The 16,703-nt window shown below is 46.7% G+C and overlaps 1 protein-coding gene across 3 annotated transcripts in view; it reads left to right on the top strand.

The window, feature by feature from the left end:
* me1 (malic enzyme 1, NADP(+)-dependent, cytosolic) overlaps nucleotides 1-16,703 on the top strand; it is a 34,433-nt gene that overhangs the window by 8,473 nt on the left and 9,257 nt on the right. For 2 of the 3 annotated variants that reach the window (XM_049025189.1, XM_049025188.1), the window contains exons 2-6: nucleotides 5,212-5,345; nucleotides 6,860-7,009; nucleotides 12,030-12,105; nucleotides 12,214-12,375; nucleotides 13,780-13,883. In XM_049025189.1, the coding sequence (XP_048881146.1) occupies nucleotides 5,215-5,345; nucleotides 6,860-7,009; nucleotides 12,030-12,105; nucleotides 12,214-12,375; nucleotides 13,780-13,883 (623 nt within the window). In that variant the 5' untranslated portion in view covers nucleotides 5,212-5,214. The remainder of the gene's footprint in view (nucleotides 1-5,211; nucleotides 5,346-6,859; nucleotides 7,010-12,029; nucleotides 12,106-12,213; nucleotides 12,376-13,779; nucleotides 13,884-16,703) is intronic. The other variant, XM_049025190.1, reaches the window with a different exon arrangement.

The raw sequence follows: 16,703 nt of genomic DNA, 5'->3' as shown, positions 1-16,703 counted from the left end.
ACCAAAGGGGTTCAAGCTTGCAGATATTTCCCTGGGGAGGTCCGCTGTGTGTGGATGCTCCAATGCATGCTTGTTCGCATATGAATGTTTTGCACATGGAGGGCAGTGCGTCAGGCTGAAGTCGTGTCCCTGCCCGTGTGTCTGTTCTCCTGTAAGACAGGCCGGCTGAGTCACACTGACCTCCAGATGTTGTGCGTGTCAGCCACATGGTCAAGATTGCGTCCATCCCAAAAACAAACCATGCGAAAAAAGATGAAATGGTACAAAATCATAATATTCTACCTTATTGTGTCATAACTTTAAATAGGCCACTTCAGAGATCTTTTTCAGTCTTATAATTTGGCAGTGGGATCTCATGACAGGAACGAGCTGGATGAGTTTGATTCCTGCTGATGCTTCTGTTGACGCAAACCTGCTCCTTTCATACAGTTTTTCTTAAATCTGTTTCCCTGCAGAGTTTGTCTATTTTTAAACTCTGGTTTGGCTGCCTTCTGCCAGTTCTGCTGTCTCTTTAAACATTGGGTTTGGCAAGAGGAATCTGCTGCCTTTGGTATCGCAAGCGAGTCCCACAGGAAGCCCTGCAAGCTGTACCCTCAACGCGTCACCTTCACGTCTGGCAGCATGATGTCCTGAGCATCAGCCTGATTCTGCGGCTTTGTCTTCCCCAGAGTTATTCAACAAGAGACACACCAGTTGTGACTGGCTTCTACCGTGGTTTATAAAATATGGGAATTAAGATAACAGTGATCAAGGTGATGGGGGTGGTATGGTGGCACGGTGGTTAACATTGTTGCCTGACATCAGTGGGATCAGGGTTCAAGTCCCCGCCATGTCTCCATGTGTGTGGAGTTTGCATGTTCTCCCCGTGTCGTCGTGGGGTTTCCTCCGGGTACTCCCCTCACAGTCCAAAAACCGGCTGAGGTTAATTGGAGTTATCAAATTGCTCTTGTGCGTGTGATCTGTGATCGGTTGGCACCCCTGTCTTGAGCACATAGCCTCCAGACCCCCCCATAACCCTGAATAGGACAAGTGGCTGCAGAAGATGGATGGATTATCAAGGTGTCAAATTACAGAATGTGCCATCTGCTGTGTGCTTGCCAGTATCATGGCGAATCAGAACAATTTCCAGAACAAAATCCTATTTCCAGCAAAAATCAGAAGGAATTAAGTTTGTGAAAGGAAACAACAATAAAGTTTTTTTCCCTAGAAATTAGATACTAACAACTTAAATATTGTAACAGAAAAGTTACTTTGCTTAGTTATTTTAGCTTAGCTGCAATGTATTTATGCCATCCTGCTTTGGGGACATTGGTACAACAGTGACCTTTGACGTAGCTGCCAGTTATAGCAAGCATGACAATCTCCAAGCACCAACCAGAGATGGATGTTGACTGACCTAGACTGGACCTAGACTGAATCTAGAAGTTTTTATTTCCCCACAGTGCCTCTTAGCCTTTCTGCACATACAGGAACATGAATCGTCTGTTTCATCATTTACAAATGGAATCACACCAACAATTTCCGGGCAGAACTTTCACTGGGGGTGAATCAGCCTCTTAGTAGGTACTTTTAATGAAGGATCATGTTTAAAACCATATACAGACCTGAAATATTCTTCAGAAGATACTGATTTTTTTTGGAGATGGTGTTTAACCTGGTTGCCATCTGAGTTCAATTTCCTTTCATTTCATTCTCTTTAGATCTCTGTATTTATTTACTCTGCCTTGTCCTACTTCTGCCCCCCCCCCTCTGTTTGGAACAGCTGCTGGGGCTGATGGTTGGCTGACAGGAGATGGTCCATGATGAGATGACTGACAGGAGACGTTCCATGATGTTGTTTGGTTGGAGATGGTGCATGTTGAGATGATTGGCTGGAGATGGTCCGTGATGGGATGATTGGTGGGAGATGGTCCATGATGAGATGATTAACAGGTCTTACGTAGTGGCTGTGGTACATACAGTCCATACCTTCTACTGACATGTGTATCTGCATGGACTGCTTTGTTAAGAGCTTGTGTGTGTGTGTGCGTGTGTGTGTGTGTGTGTGTGTATGTGTGTGTGTGTGTGTGATACAAGGTATACCTTACCTTGTGGGGACCAAATGTGATCAATACCTTTTTTTTCACCCATAAGGTAAAACTCAGTTTTCTAAAAATCTGTGACTGCAATCAAAAAACTAAAAACGGAAAAAACTCTTGTATTTTGTTTAGTTACTTATGGCTGTGGTTAGGGCTCGGTAGGGGCTAAGGTTGTCATAGTTAGCATTAGCATTTTTCGAATGCCCATAGAAATGAATGAGCGGTCCCCACAAAGATATGATTGCAGGTCTGTGTGTGCACATGTGTGCAAGCGTGCGCGTGTGTGTGTGTTTCTGTGAATTTATTACATCTTGCTGAGCAAATGTCCCCACAATGTGATAATGCCTGTTATTTTGATCTTTAGTTTGATTACTCATGGTTAAGATTTGGGCTGGGTAGGGGTTAGGGTTGTCGTTGTTGGGATTAGAGTTATGCTCAAAGAAATGAATGGTTCAATGTGTGTGTGTGTGTGTGTGTGTGTGTGTGTGTGTGTGTGTGTGTGTGTGTGTGTGTGTGTGTGTGTGAAGGACATTACAGAGCCATATTGCCAACTTGTCAGATACCACAGCAATGTGCTGTACATGTCAAACTCTCTATTTAAGAAGAGCATTCAATATACATCATACTTAACAATGAAGCTGAGCAGGAAGCCGGATATCTCTCTGCTCTCCAGCTGATCCAAGTTCCCTCATAACTAAAAACAAGCTTTTCATTTTTCACTTGTGGAATTTGGTGAATCAGCTTTGGTTGAATAATTGTTTGCTCTCAGCGACTTTTCAGAGTCCAGTGCGAGGCTTTGTGTAGTTTTGAAATATATCTTGTGTCTTTATCTTTCAACTTTTCGTTTAGTTTTTTTCTTGATTCCCCACTATATAAGTGCTTCTCTGCCTCTTCCAACTGGATCCCAGCTCACCTCATCCCAACAAAGGCACTGGATGGCTTGAGTCTCACACAATGACACAACATCCATTGTGTTTTTACATTTATGGCCGCGATGAAGTCACCGTCTGACCAAAAGAAGCTGCGGTTAGGGAGGTGCTACAAATGTGGTTGAAGGGTTCGCTGTCTCACCGATGTCCTGGCATCTCATCCTTTTAAACTGTGTGTCTGTTGCAGGCTGTTTCACTTGTCACAGTGGACTGTGCACAGCACTGCAGGAAGTGAAAGATAGGGGGAGTTACACGTCTTCAGTCTCTGGCCTGTTTTGATACAGAGAAGGGTGCAGTATGGGGATTAATGGAAGATCCCATCTGAGCGCTGCTCTCTGTAGGATTATTATTGTGTCAAAGTTTTCATCAACTAATTGCTTTACTTTGGGGTTAAAACAGCCTTGTTTTGTTTTTAGATGATAAATATTGCTATGTGTCATATTTAATATGCCTGTATATTATTTATTGACAATAGTTTACCTCTCCTGCAACACAGATGTTGTGGCACTGATAGCAAGGAAATTTAATTTGGGCTGCGTGCCGAATATATTTTTGTCCCAAATAAACAAAACAACCCTCGTGTTTTTGAAGTTACAGAAGGCGCTCGGCTCATCAGCCGGGCACGGATGACTCTCACGCGGCGTTTGATCTTTCCGCTGGTCGTCAGCTGGCTCTTCGAAGGGAGCAGAGAAGGAGATGCTGGGGTTCCAGTGGCTTCCGGAACTGGGCCGGAGCAGGAACCAGAGCCGACGCTGGGGAGGAGCAGGGACGACTGTGTGGACTGAGATTGTGTAGGAAGGCTAAACCCTCTGGCGGAGAGCTGTAACCAGCAGTTTGTGGGAGCGTTCTGGACCAAAAGAGAGTAGCGATGGGCTACTAAGCAGTATTTTTCTGTTGAGCATTTCTCTGTAGACCTGCAGCGAGGGGGCTGTTCAATTGTTTTTTGTGAATCAGTCATGATGGCTGCAAGGGTGATTCTAGTATTTTTTTTAAGGTAGGAGGGCGTAGTTCATACAGAGGGGCCAACCTTATTATTAGCCAATGATATGTTACAAATTGGTGAGTGACAGGGGGAGGGGCACTCCACAGGCCAATCAGCTTTCAGCTGGGGTCAACGCTTCAGTGGTCCTGTCCCTGAATGGCTGCTTGTCCATTTTTATTTATTTTTTTTTTACTCTGTAATCTATGAGTGGTTTGGTAGAGGCCGTTGTGCCGAGTGACCATCTTTCATCTGTGAATCAAAACACACACTCTTAACTTTATTACACTGGTTGGAATGTTTTACCACCCAAAACATGGACCCCCCACAAAGAATGACGACGATGTCTGATCATACCGCATACGCTTCTAATGAATTTCAGCCTTTAGGTAATTGCTGCCTTCCTGCAGTTTGCTTTTTTGGTGAATGATGCTGTCACAGCTGTGTTTGCATTGCATGTACACAAATTACTCAGCCCATGAATCGGGGGCACTTTGCTGCACCTGTGTGGGCATGAGGCCCCCTGCTGGTCAGGCTTTAAGGTTACGACCCCAGGGCAAAATGGGCAGAAGGGTAATCAGGATGAAAAAAAAGGCAGCGCCACAGCTGTCATAGGAGCAGCAAGCAGCAGGATTTGGTCTCATGTGGTAGAGAGCAGTGGTCCTGATGATCTGTGCAGTGTGTATGTGCCCAGGCCCCATTAAGCATCTGATTAATTATCATGTAAATTGAATCAATTTTGGGGGCGGCATGGTGGTGCAGTGGTTAGCACTGTTGCCTCACACCTCTGGGACCCGGGTCTCCGCCTGGGTCACATGTGTGAGGAGTCTGCATGTTCTCCCCATGTCGTACTCCGGGTACTCCGGTTTCCCCCCACAGTCCAAAAACATGCTGAGGCTAACTGGAGTTGCTAAATTGCCCGTAGGTGTGCATGTGTGAGTGTATGGTGTGTGAGCGTGCCCTGCGATGGGCTGGCCCCCCATCCTGGGTTGTTCCCTGCCTCGTGCCCTTTGCTTCCGGGATAGGCTCCGGACTCCCCGCGACTCAGTAGGATAAGCGGTTTGGAAAATGGATGGATCAATTTCATCTTTTCATTTAAGTACCAAGGCTGGTAACTGAAAGCTGCTTGTGAGGAGTGGTATTGAGAATCACACATACAGATCAAGTAAAAGCCTACAGGAAGCAATTGGGTCTGCCCAGGTCATAATGATGGCGCCCCCTACAGGGCATGGCCTTCACCCTGGAGGAGCGCCTGCAGCTGGGCATCCACGGCCTCCTGCCCCCCTGCTTCATCAGCCAGGACGTTCAGCTGCTCCGGGTCCTCAGGAACTATGAGATGAAGAAGGATGATTTGGACAGGTTAGTAAGGCAACAGGGGACACCAGAGCCTCTGCCAGCTGCCTCCTCATCTGATTCAGATTCAGATTTAGAATCAGATTCAGATTTACAATCAGATTCAGATTTACAATCAGATTCAGATTTAGAATCAGATTCAGATTTACAATCAGATTCAGATTTACAATCAGATTCAGATTTACAATCAGATTCAGACTACTTCTTTTATCCCGAAGGAAACTGCTTAAATTGCAAAAGCTAAACTGTCACTCTTCTGTTTTCTGTTCCCTGTATCTCTATAGGAACCAAAACTAAACCTATAAGAAATCATTTTCATAGACTGAAATAAATTAAGATACGAAAGTGAAATAAAAAACTACAACCAAATGAAAACTATTGCTGTTTAACTATGGTAATGATTTGTTTATCTTTCATTTGAGGGAGTGTAATCCAGTGTAATCCAGCGTATTGCCTTTAGATGATCATCAATAATACATGGAGCATTTTTTGTCCATTCTGAGGACATTATTTTCTATAAATGAAACACATAAAATATCTATCCTTAGAAATGAAATTACTAAAACTGAAACAGAAACTAAAATATATAGAAACTAAAAATGTTTGTTTAAATAAACTAATAAAACCACACTGAAAACTAACTCAAACTAAACTGGATTTTCCATTTAAATTTAAAACAAAAATCAAAACTAAATGAAAAAAAATCTAAATTATAACTAAACCGGAATGAACCTTTGGGAGTCTGTAGAAAGGTCTCTGACTGCTGATGCTGGTTTTCCAAGCCCTATTCAAGCCACTTATCTCCACTTTCGCTCTCTGACTCTTTCATTTGCTCATTCCTGTCCTCTTAGTTCATGCTCCCTGGTCCTCCACACCTTCATTACTTATACGTTGTCTGTGTCCTCGTACTTGGGGCCTGTCTTTGATGTGCACGTGTCCCATCAGAAGGTCCGCCCATCTCGACGTCACTCACGCTGAATAACGTTACAGGCTTTGCTGACGGCAGAATTAAAGGCCCTTGCATCCATCTGCAAAATAATGGAGGCATCATTCAGACTTCAAAGTGTGACCTGAATCCACTTTGATCAGAAATGTTAGAAGTTATAATTCTGCAAAAGCTCCAGTGCAGTGAAATGAAATCGCAGCTGCCGATAGCAGATTTAAAATCAAGCTGTAAGTGGCTCTTTCTGATTCATCTGCTGTTTGGGGGAGAAGCTTTTCCCAACTGAAAGGTCCTGCCCTTTTTGTCTTGTGTGAGTAATCTCAAAGCTCATGAACATGTGCATACAAGCTACACTCTGCCACGTCCATTGACATCTCATCTGCAGAGAACTTATCATGTGGTCATGTGACTAGAACAAGGATGTTCATGGTTCGCAGATACCTGGCCTGGGTCACAAGCCGTCTCCATGCTAGCCAGTTAGCCTATGGTACTGGGTTAGGTGCACTAAACAAATGACATTTGATGTGTCGTATGTATGATGTGACGCACCACATCTGTCTCTCCTTCTCTCAAACAGATATGTGTTCCTGATGGGCCTGCAGGACCGTAATGAGAAACTCTTCTACAGAGTGCTCACTTCAGACCTCGAGCGCTTCATGCCCATAGTCTACACCCCTACCGTCGGCCTGGCATGTCAACAATACGGCCTCATCTTCAGGAGACCCAGGTACAGACAGACAGACACACCGCACACATACTCAGGGGTAGCGCTAGAGAGACCAATCCAGTTATAATCCAAATTTTCTACAGCAGGGGCAGCACGGTGGTGCACGGTGGTTGTTGCTTCACGTCCCTAGCGCCAGGGTTTGAGGCTCTTCCCCGGATCTGTGTTTGCATGTTCTCCCCGTGTCATCATGGGGTTTCCTCAAAGTTCACTAGTTTCCCATCCACAGTGCAAAAACATGCTGAGGTTAATTGAAGTTGCCAAATTGCCTGTAGGTGTGAATCGTGTGTGAGTGTGCCCTGCGATGGGTTGGCGCCCCATCCCGGTTTGTACCCATAGCCTCTGGGACAGGTTCCAGACTCCCCATGACCCTGAAAGGATGTGCGGTTACAGAATATTGATGGACGGATGGATTTTCTACAGTCCCTGTCACTCAGGGGCCCTTGAAACCGTCCTAGCTTACCCCCCCCCCCTTTGCGGCGTTCCTACATACACTGCCCCTTGGCTGATTACGGAGCACTCCACAGGATCCCAGCTCTGCTCCTCAGAGTGGTACACTGCTTCTTGTTAAACTTCAGGTTTTGTTAATGCTGATTCAGTCACATGACTTTGCCAAAAGCTGACCATGAAGACCCAGACTCGGCCATCTCTGCTCTGGATTATTCTGAGCCAGACATGAGTAACAGCAGCTCGGAAACTGTGAGCCCTGCTGATTTTGGCTGGCCCGTCTTTCTCAGAGTTATAATGTTGGGCACTTTGGGTCTTCCTGGCAGGGCTCGAGCGGTATGGTTTGACGCTCCTTTGTTAGCCTCTTTATGCCGACGTACACTGTGACTTGTTTGTGTCGAAAGGGCCTGTCATCGGGCTGCGGCCTGATCATTGCTTTTCCCTCCCTCTGGGGCCTCTTCGACTGTTCCTCCATTTGTCCAAAGTTTGCTCAAAGCTTCAGTATCATATTCGACAGTACAATAAGTGAAGGAAGAATGTAACTTTCCAGCACGCACCCCGGAGAAACTGCAGTAAGTCCCTCTCTAGCGTGCAGTGAGTGGGGTTTGATCCGGCTGGCGATGAGGTCTCTGTGTCATGGACGTCTACGGGTTTGGACCGTCAAGATTATAGGTATTTACAGCTCCTCAGGCTGCTGTAAAGATAGAGATCTTCATAGACTATAGACATGGTTTGCTTCTTACCGTACATCAATGCAAAGTGCAGGTGTCTGAAGGTGCATTAGCTCACACTAGCATGAGAGGACTTTGAAGGAACTTTTATGTGATCATTGTCTCCTTGAATGTCTCCACTTCACAGTCCTGCAGGAAAGGTGTGGACCCTGTAGCAGCAGCCATTGGGTAGAGGGTCTATATTCTATCTGTATTTTATCCAGAGGTGATAGATTTTGCTTCAACCAACCAGTTGAGTATAAAGTGTGACATTCAGAGAGTACTCAACTGGCTGGTTGAAGCAAAATCTTGGTCTGGATTTGTAGTCTCTGGACCTGAACTATCCAGCTCCGATTGTATCCAAAGCTCAATGGAAAGTCACGAGAAGGCAGAATGTTGTGAGGATTCCTTAAGACCACAGGCATAGGAGACCCTGTGGTTCAGGATCACTGATGCACTGAATACACCTGGATGAATAGAAACTGATGTTTTCCGATGCTCCAGTGACTAAGAAGAAGGGACAATAGTCCTCTCGTGTGATGATGTTTGTCGACACTGGTCCTCAGTACTGTTTTATGTTACATATAAAACGTGTTTTTATTCAGCAGCATGTGAAGAGATAGAGACAAGGAGTTAGAAACAGTGACTGAAGAGACTTATGTGAGGATGGGACAAGAATCAAGAATAATTTTGGATTTAATGAATGTCATTAGGGATCCATTTTCCTTGGGAATGTTCAGGAACTCATAAAAGAATATTCGGAATGGAGGCCGGCCATCGCTAGCCAAAAGAACACATGCACTCCACTCTATCTGCAGTGTCACGTTTCCGTTTCTAACATGACAGAGATCGCGAGAAAGGCTATAATGGGCCATAAAGAAAACCACTTGTCCTGCTTTTAGAGTTAGCTGGACTGGCACCTGGTTGTGACTGTGCCAGGAGAGACGCTGTGGGTTGGGGTCACCCTTGGACACACTCTGGCATTAACACCTCATCTTGCTGTCAGCATTTTCAATGTGCCTGTTTCACCTACAATGTGATTTTCTGCCCTGTTCTTGTCTTTCTTAGGGGAGGTTTGTTCCTGTTTGAGCTTTTGAGATTTGGTTGTTTTGCGTTGTCTTTGGTACCACTTTAAGGTAGAGTAACATAAGTAAACATCTATGAATGTTCTCCACTGATTGAGCTCCTGGCTTAAGGGACCGTCCAGTGCCAGACTCATTGCCCCAACCTCCCCTTGTCAAGGATCACTGCTGGTCTGAATACTGATAGGGTTTTGGGAGCTTCTGAGTCTGTTTTACCAAGTAGCACAGCCTTTTTCCAGTTCTGACAGGTCTTGGTGCTGCTGGTTGAGTGACCTGGGGCAAGGAGTTGAATGCCGGTTCTGTGTTTTGAAACACCGGGTCCATTATCTGCTGCTCTGGGCCCTAGCAAACTGCGATTGGCTGCCAGGGTGAGTGAATGCAGAGAAGCTGACTACCCTGTTAGGGGATCACAAGGATGATGTTTATCACCCTGGCAGCATCCGAACACCAGTAACATGGGGAGGAGGACGATTCAGCATCGTGCCGCACGTCTGGACCGAGCGACCCCGCTGAACTCCCGTAACGGCGTTGCAGTTTCCACTGGCATTTAGGGGATCAGAACAGGAAGGCCTGTACAGGGATATGACGTCTTCAACAGAACGTTCACTAGAAGTTTGTTAATGACCATCTGAGCTCTGTGAGAACTCAGTCCCTGTTGTTTGTGGTTGTTTGTGTGCCGAGTCCCAGAATGTTTCAGGTTTCAAAGGTCTCTTTTTTTTTCCCTCACAGACTCCATATTTAGCTGCGGTCTTTGTTGTGGTCGTTCTCCTTCTCACAGAGAGTGAGATTTTAAACGAGAGGTCGACTGGGCCTCGGTAGAGCAACACATGGTCCAGGCAGGAGGAGCACTGAGGACCAGCGTGTCCTGAGCTCCCCTAATCTTCCCTGCCTCCTGCGGTCTGTAACTCACCCTCCTTAACACCCTTGGTGCCTTTAACCCCAACCCGGCAACACAGGATGCAGATTGGAATCAAATGCATGCATTTTCTTGAAGATCTGATGGCTACGACATGAACAAACTAAATGATGCTTCATTTGCCATTTGCACAACTATATTGTGCAATAGAATGTGTCTTCGCACATTTCCCACCAAGAGAGCAAGGCTTGGGGGATTTGAACCAGCAACCTTCTGAACAACAGGGACAGATGCCAAGGAGACTGCAGACAGAGATGTTTCTCTGTATTCATTTATAGCAGGCACTGGCCAACAAAGAGCTGAGATTGGTATGAAAGAAGTATTTCTAAGCTTCTCTCATCACCCATTTAAACATGTTTATATTTCAGCCAGGAATAATAGGCTTGTTTAATCTGTGATGTGGTTTTCCTTGGGGGTGGATGCAGACTCACAAACACGTGCTCACAGATCTGTCTTTGTTCATTAAAGGGACATACCATATCCCTCCATTCTGCAATCACAAGGTGCAAAAACACGTAACAGAGGTTCAGCTATTTTAGTTTAAACCAAACACTGTACCTGGTAATAAAAATACTGTATGTATGAGACACACACCCTTCGAAGTCTGTTTTTGTCCTTATGGGGAAAATACCCCGACAAAAACGGAAATATGTAGCCTTTAGCCACAAGGTTTAAGGATCTTTTTCCTTAATGATTGCGCTGCATGGGTCTCTGGAGCTGGTGAAGCAGCCCTAAGGTTTCAGAAGAGGCTTTTTCCAAAACCGTCCAAGAAAACGAGTCTCTGAAAACTGCCCACGTCTCTGATTTTTCACTCGGTTGTGTGTAACTCGGAGACCTCCAGTGAAGCCCTCTTCTCCGATTGGCTGTATGCTGAACCCTACTGGCCAGTTACAGGGCCTCTTGCTGCCACGGCTTCACACACGAGGATGCGTATTAATGGAAACTCCCTGCGCCGATGGCTCCGCCATGTGCGGCTCCATAATTCCGTTTAGCTTGACGTCTGATTCATTTCCCAGAGAGGCCTGCAGAAAGGCCTTTCCATTCGTGCAGTTAAATAAGGATGAGTAATGCAGCTCCCGTGTCAGTGTCAGCCACTGCTGCCCCAGTGTAACTGCAAGTCTGCTGCAGTATGATAATGTTTTATTTGCCATTTGGAGAAATACAGCTACACTGGAATGCTTCTTTTCACATATCCTATCTTGCTCTCCTTTGAGACACATACGAGGGCCAAACACACTGTTCCCCCAGAGCTGGGATTAGAACCAACAACCTTGCGATCACAGGCACATACAGTGTAATTAGCAGATGTGCATCTGGAGCTCCTTCAGCCCTCATAATAGTTCCTGCTTTTTTTAAAACACATGCATGGGAGATGGCTATCAGGTGGTCACATGACTCGGTGCTGTGGTCACATGACAGTCTATGCTGTAGACCTTCTTTAGCTGGCTTGATTGCACACTGATGCCCCCTACAGATGGGTTTCAGTATTTAGAGGGGTGCTGCGTCAACCTGAGCCGGTTTGAGAAATTTGTGTTTCTGTCCTTCTCTCCGTTTCCATTTTAATTAATATTTCTGCAACAATATTTATTGCTTCACTGATTAAGAGTTAGTTGAAGGAAAAACAATGTACTGCTGCATCTCTATATACAGTATCTGTCTGACAGAAATGTGTCATGTTAGTGAGCTCCTTTAAAAATAATGCAAAATCATGCAAAAATAGTTGCCTGAAAAGGTAAAAAAAATCTAGTCATAACATTTTGAGGGGGTAAATATTGAGGAAGGAAATGTAATTTGTCTCGTTTGACACCCAGGTTGTAGAATTGGCTGCCATAATGGGGGCTTCCACACGTTTTGTCTTTCTGTTACAGGGGGCTGTTCATCTCCATCCACGACCGTTTCCACATCTCCACACTGCTGCAGAGCTGGCCAGAGAACGACATCCGGGTGAGCTGCCAGTGTTTCGTGGTCTCAGTCGATTGGTCAGATCTCATATGATTGACATATTGGCCAGTTGTGCTGGAGAGAAAAGATGTGCTGTGTTATGATTGACAGGCTGTAGTCGTGACAGACGGGGAGCGAATCCTGGGCCTCGGTGACCTGGGCACTTACGGCATGGGCATCCCGGTGGGCAAGCTGGCACTGTACACAGCCTGTGGAGGCGTGCCACCCCAGCACTGTCTGCCCGTTATGCTGGATGTCGGGACAGACAACCAGGTATGCCAGGCTCCCCAAAGAAAATGCCTCAAAGGGAATCCCCGGAATCCATCTGGAGGTCTAATCAGAGCATCCTTCAGCAGTGCTAAGTGCTAATCAGGGATCTTTAACTACCAAAAGTTGCTTTAGCCGCTGCTAGCTTGTGCTGCTAGATGCTAAGCCATAAAACATGTTGCTGAATGTGCCCACAAGTGGGCCTGCTTTCGTCACATGGGAACGTATCACTGGTGCCTGGGGCATGGCGCTCACCACAGATGGTAAATCCCCCGCAAAAACATCATTCCTTCTTTTTCTTAATATCTTCCTTTTTTTCGCTACACGTACTCCGACCTCTCCTGGACTTAAATAGCGCTGCCTGGAAGCGAGTGAGATGGAAAGATGCAACAGGCCAGACGAGTCGATTACAGATTAATCACCCCTGGTACAGGTGCAGGGAGAATGATTAATGCTGGACTGTAGCCTGAAGGAAAGTGTAGGGTGTAGGGTGCCGGGTAAGGGGCTGATTGGGCAAGAAGACAAAGGGTGCCACGGTGCACAGACGCAAACCTGCAGACACAGAATTGCACCTGAATGCCACTTCAGGCCCAATAGCAGAACAGCAATATTGGAAAATGGATACTGTGTCAGTCTGCAAGTGTTTACTGTCTGTAGAGCCTCATGAGTGTTCGATCGTGTTTATTCATGAGAAACGTTCCAGGGGTTCCAACAGAAAGAGGCATGTAATCACCTGCGGCCTCATCGGGGCCCCTGCGACCGATCCCAGGCGCGCTCAGATCCCAGACAGGAGCAGGCGCATTCACACATAAGCGTACATGCATGCGCACATGCGTAGAGACAGCCGAGCGACCTGCCTCTCCTCCCCAGTGGAATCTGGGTCGGCGAGGACAGCTCTCAATGAGGCGTGACACGGTTCAGGACCATTTCAGCCCAATTCATTCCTGGCTTCCGCAGAACCAGCCACCGGCACGCCACAGTTCTTTGAGACGGAATGCAGATTTGCAGATTAGGTAGGGCCTCGTTTTCAGGGGGAGCGGAGCCCCTGACAGCGGAGGAGCTGCTCCATGTGAAAGGAGCACAGATTACAGCGTGACCTGCTGACACCGGAGGGGTGGCAAAGCAGATGCAGATTTCACATTGTGTGTAAATAAAAGCCCTTTACTCACATGCATATTGAAACAGAATCCATTATTCTGGCTGAAGAGAATCCCGATGTCCTTTTGTTAGCGGTAAAACACATCATTGGACATAAACTTACTGACATTTCTCATTTCCCCCCCACATGATATTGCCAGTGGTACAGCCCACAGTGCTGTTAAATTAGCTGGATTTCTTCATTAGCAGGAGTTTTTGGGGGGATGCTTGTACAGCCCTGTATGAGGAGCTATGAGCCCGTTCTCTTTGCAGACCCTCCTGAATGACCCCCTGTACATTGGACTTCGGCAGAAGCGAGTGCGAGGTCAGGCATACGATGACCTGCTGGACGAGTTCATGAAGGCCGTGACAGACAGGTACCATCACGGGAAGGTGACGCTGGGCGTCCACAGGGATGCACTTGGGGGATGCTGGAGGCTGGCCACAGAGACATATAAGAACTTGGGGTGGAGGATTCTGTCTTGGCTGTAAATCCTCAGAGGGATCAGCACATGGCTGGGGTGCTGAGGCAGTGCTTCCTGTCCTGTCCAATGTTACACTTCCATGCTGGACGGGGCAGCAGAGCAGGTCTGTGAAGCTCAGCTCGCTCGCTGAGTTTCTGTTTCTATTTGAATTTCCTTCTCGTGGACAAATCTCCAGAGCAGCTGATGACTGGGGATCAACAATCAATGACAGGGGAGGCCATTGTGCCTGTATCATGTTCAGCACATTAAATGCAGGTTGCAAAGTGTAAGATGTCATGGGGTGGCTCATTAATATTCATAAAGGAAATGTTCCTTGATTGGTCAGTGAATACGGTAGTAGGAGATGGCTTGCTAATATTAATAAAGGTAGCACTACCTGATTGGCTGGTTAGCTGGATCACAAAGGAAGGCTCAGCTCATAAAGGAAGCACTACTTGATTGGTCAGTGAAATGCTGCTATAGCGTTTCCTTTATGAATATTAATGAGCTTCTCCCTTCTGAGGGTTTGCAGGCGGATGAAGTGACGTGGGAAATTGATGCTGTGGGATGCAGTGGCTGTGCAGGAGTGGCACTGGCCCCGCAGTGGTCTCAGAAGGATGGGACCCTCCCCTGTGCAGTCTGGGATATTTCTGATCAGACGCACGGCGCGGAATGCGAGTCTGTACAGCTGAACCTCTTCCCGGCGGGCTTTCGCCGGAGCCCGCTCAGACTCCCTCGGGTCACAAACGAGGCTGGGAAATAGATGCTGCTCATCTTAGAAAGGACCAGCGCTGCCGCACCACTGGAGCGAGCCGACGAGCACTGGGATGTTGCTTGGGCAGAGCGTGTGTGACTTAATTAAATCCACAAGGCCGCATTCTCAGCCTTTCTGAGTAACCCACAAGATTTTATTCTCCTTGCTTTGCCCCAGACGATCCCCTCCCCACCCCCCCCCCTCCCCCCATGCCCACGGGGCCAATTGCCAGCCATCCCCTTTTTTTGGTATATTAAGCTGAGGACGTATTAAGCTGTTGTCAAGGCGACAGAGGCGTGCGGCATTGGGCTGGAGGTCTTCCATCAGACAGAGGAGCAACAGATGGCAAAACGCAGATGAACGACAGGCGTCTGTGATGGGGTTTTCTGAAGGGGCCCAGGGCCCCGAGCTGAGGGAGAGTTTCACTGCACGGGAGGAGTTACAGTCATACCTGCGGGCGTAGAAGCTGCAGAAGTTAACTTAATAATCGAAAGAGAGGGCTTGTGTTCTAAAGGAGGAATGTCATATTCCATAAGGATTTCTATGAGATTCTATAGACAGCCAGACTTCCCTTTGGGACCAGTCTGGCAGCATGGAAAACCTGCAGTTTGCGTCTACAGAGCGACACAAATCAGCCTTGATGCGCCCCCCCCCCCCCTCGCCCAGCCCAGACACCAGGCCCCGTGTCTGCGTGACACTCTCATAGCCTGTGGAGCCCTTTTTACACCAACCAATCAGAAATGCTTGGATTATTCTCAGCACTAATTGAGGGCCTCATTAAGAGGTGCTGCCTCGTGCGGCTCTCGAATGGCCATTAAAGGACAAAGCCTGACTACATTACCCCCATGGACAGAGCAACGCCCCTCGATGAGTCTTTGTCTGCGAAGCTCTGCACAGCACCATGCAGCAGGGGGCACGTGACCGGGGCTGAAGTGCCCCTCTGCAGGAAAGCTGGGCAGTGACCATTTTGGGGGCCAGAGAGCACCTCCTCCTCCCCCTCCCCCCCCCAAAAGAAAAAATTAAATTACAAAAAAAAACTCAAGCAGTACTGGGTGGAACCACATAGATGTCATGTGATCATTTTTCATCTTTTACAGCCCCTCTCAGCTGTTTTTTTATGTGTTGATTCTGAGCCAAATATGTGCTAATATTATAGCCTTATTTTTAAAGCTAAATATCAAACTCAGCGTTATTACAAGGTTTAAAATCTTTACTTATTAACCCTTCAAAATTCTGCCCACTGTAGAATCTGCTTGTTGTAGGCAAACTATGTATTACCTCAGCACCTTATTATCCTTTATAATGAGTTAGACCATCCATCCATCCATCCATCCATCCATCCATTGGTTCCCATAGCAACTTATCCAGAGCAGAATGGTGGTTTGGGGTATGGACTCCATCATATGAAATGTGTCTTCGTCAAATGTTGGAGGCTCCGTTTGGCTTGATGATTGAACGAATCTGACTTTCAGAGAATGCTGATGTTTCTCCGTGATGGACGGGCCTGGAATCGGCCGATGGCCCTTTGGGGAATCGACAGCCCCTTTTGAAAGAACGGGAATGTAAATAAGCGTTTCTCCATTTCCATGAAAAAACCATTGTCATGTAATTGTCAGGATGGACTCATCAACGAAGGCAGTGGAAAACTGGTGATGGATTTATCATACATTGTTTTCGTCCAAGTAGATGCGATCGGAGTGTTGGACCAGGTGCTGCTCAGTTTAGTTTTAATGACTGTTTACACATTACATTGCATCTCGAATTATACTAGTCAACCAAAAATACTGCATGATATTAGCAGAGCTTAGCAGGAAAGTGCCAAACCTGCCAGAACAATTTCACAAAACGACAATGAAGTACAAGCTAAGGAGAAGCTGACCATTCGCCAACTCAGACTTTCATTTTATTCCGTGTTGAACATCTTTTTCCGCAGGCAAGCAATTTGTTTAAATGGAACCAATTTGTGACTAGAATTGGCG

The sequence above is a fragment of the Brienomyrus brachyistius genome, chromosome 9, assembly GCF_023856365.1.
Source record: "Brienomyrus brachyistius isolate T26 chromosome 9, BBRACH_0.4, whole genome shotgun sequence".
Taxonomy (NCBI): domain Eukaryota; kingdom Metazoa; phylum Chordata; class Actinopteri; order Osteoglossiformes; family Mormyridae; genus Brienomyrus; species Brienomyrus brachyistius.
The sequence above is the reverse complement of the archived record's forward strand: the minus strand, read 5'-3'. Positions and strand labels throughout refer to the sequence as shown.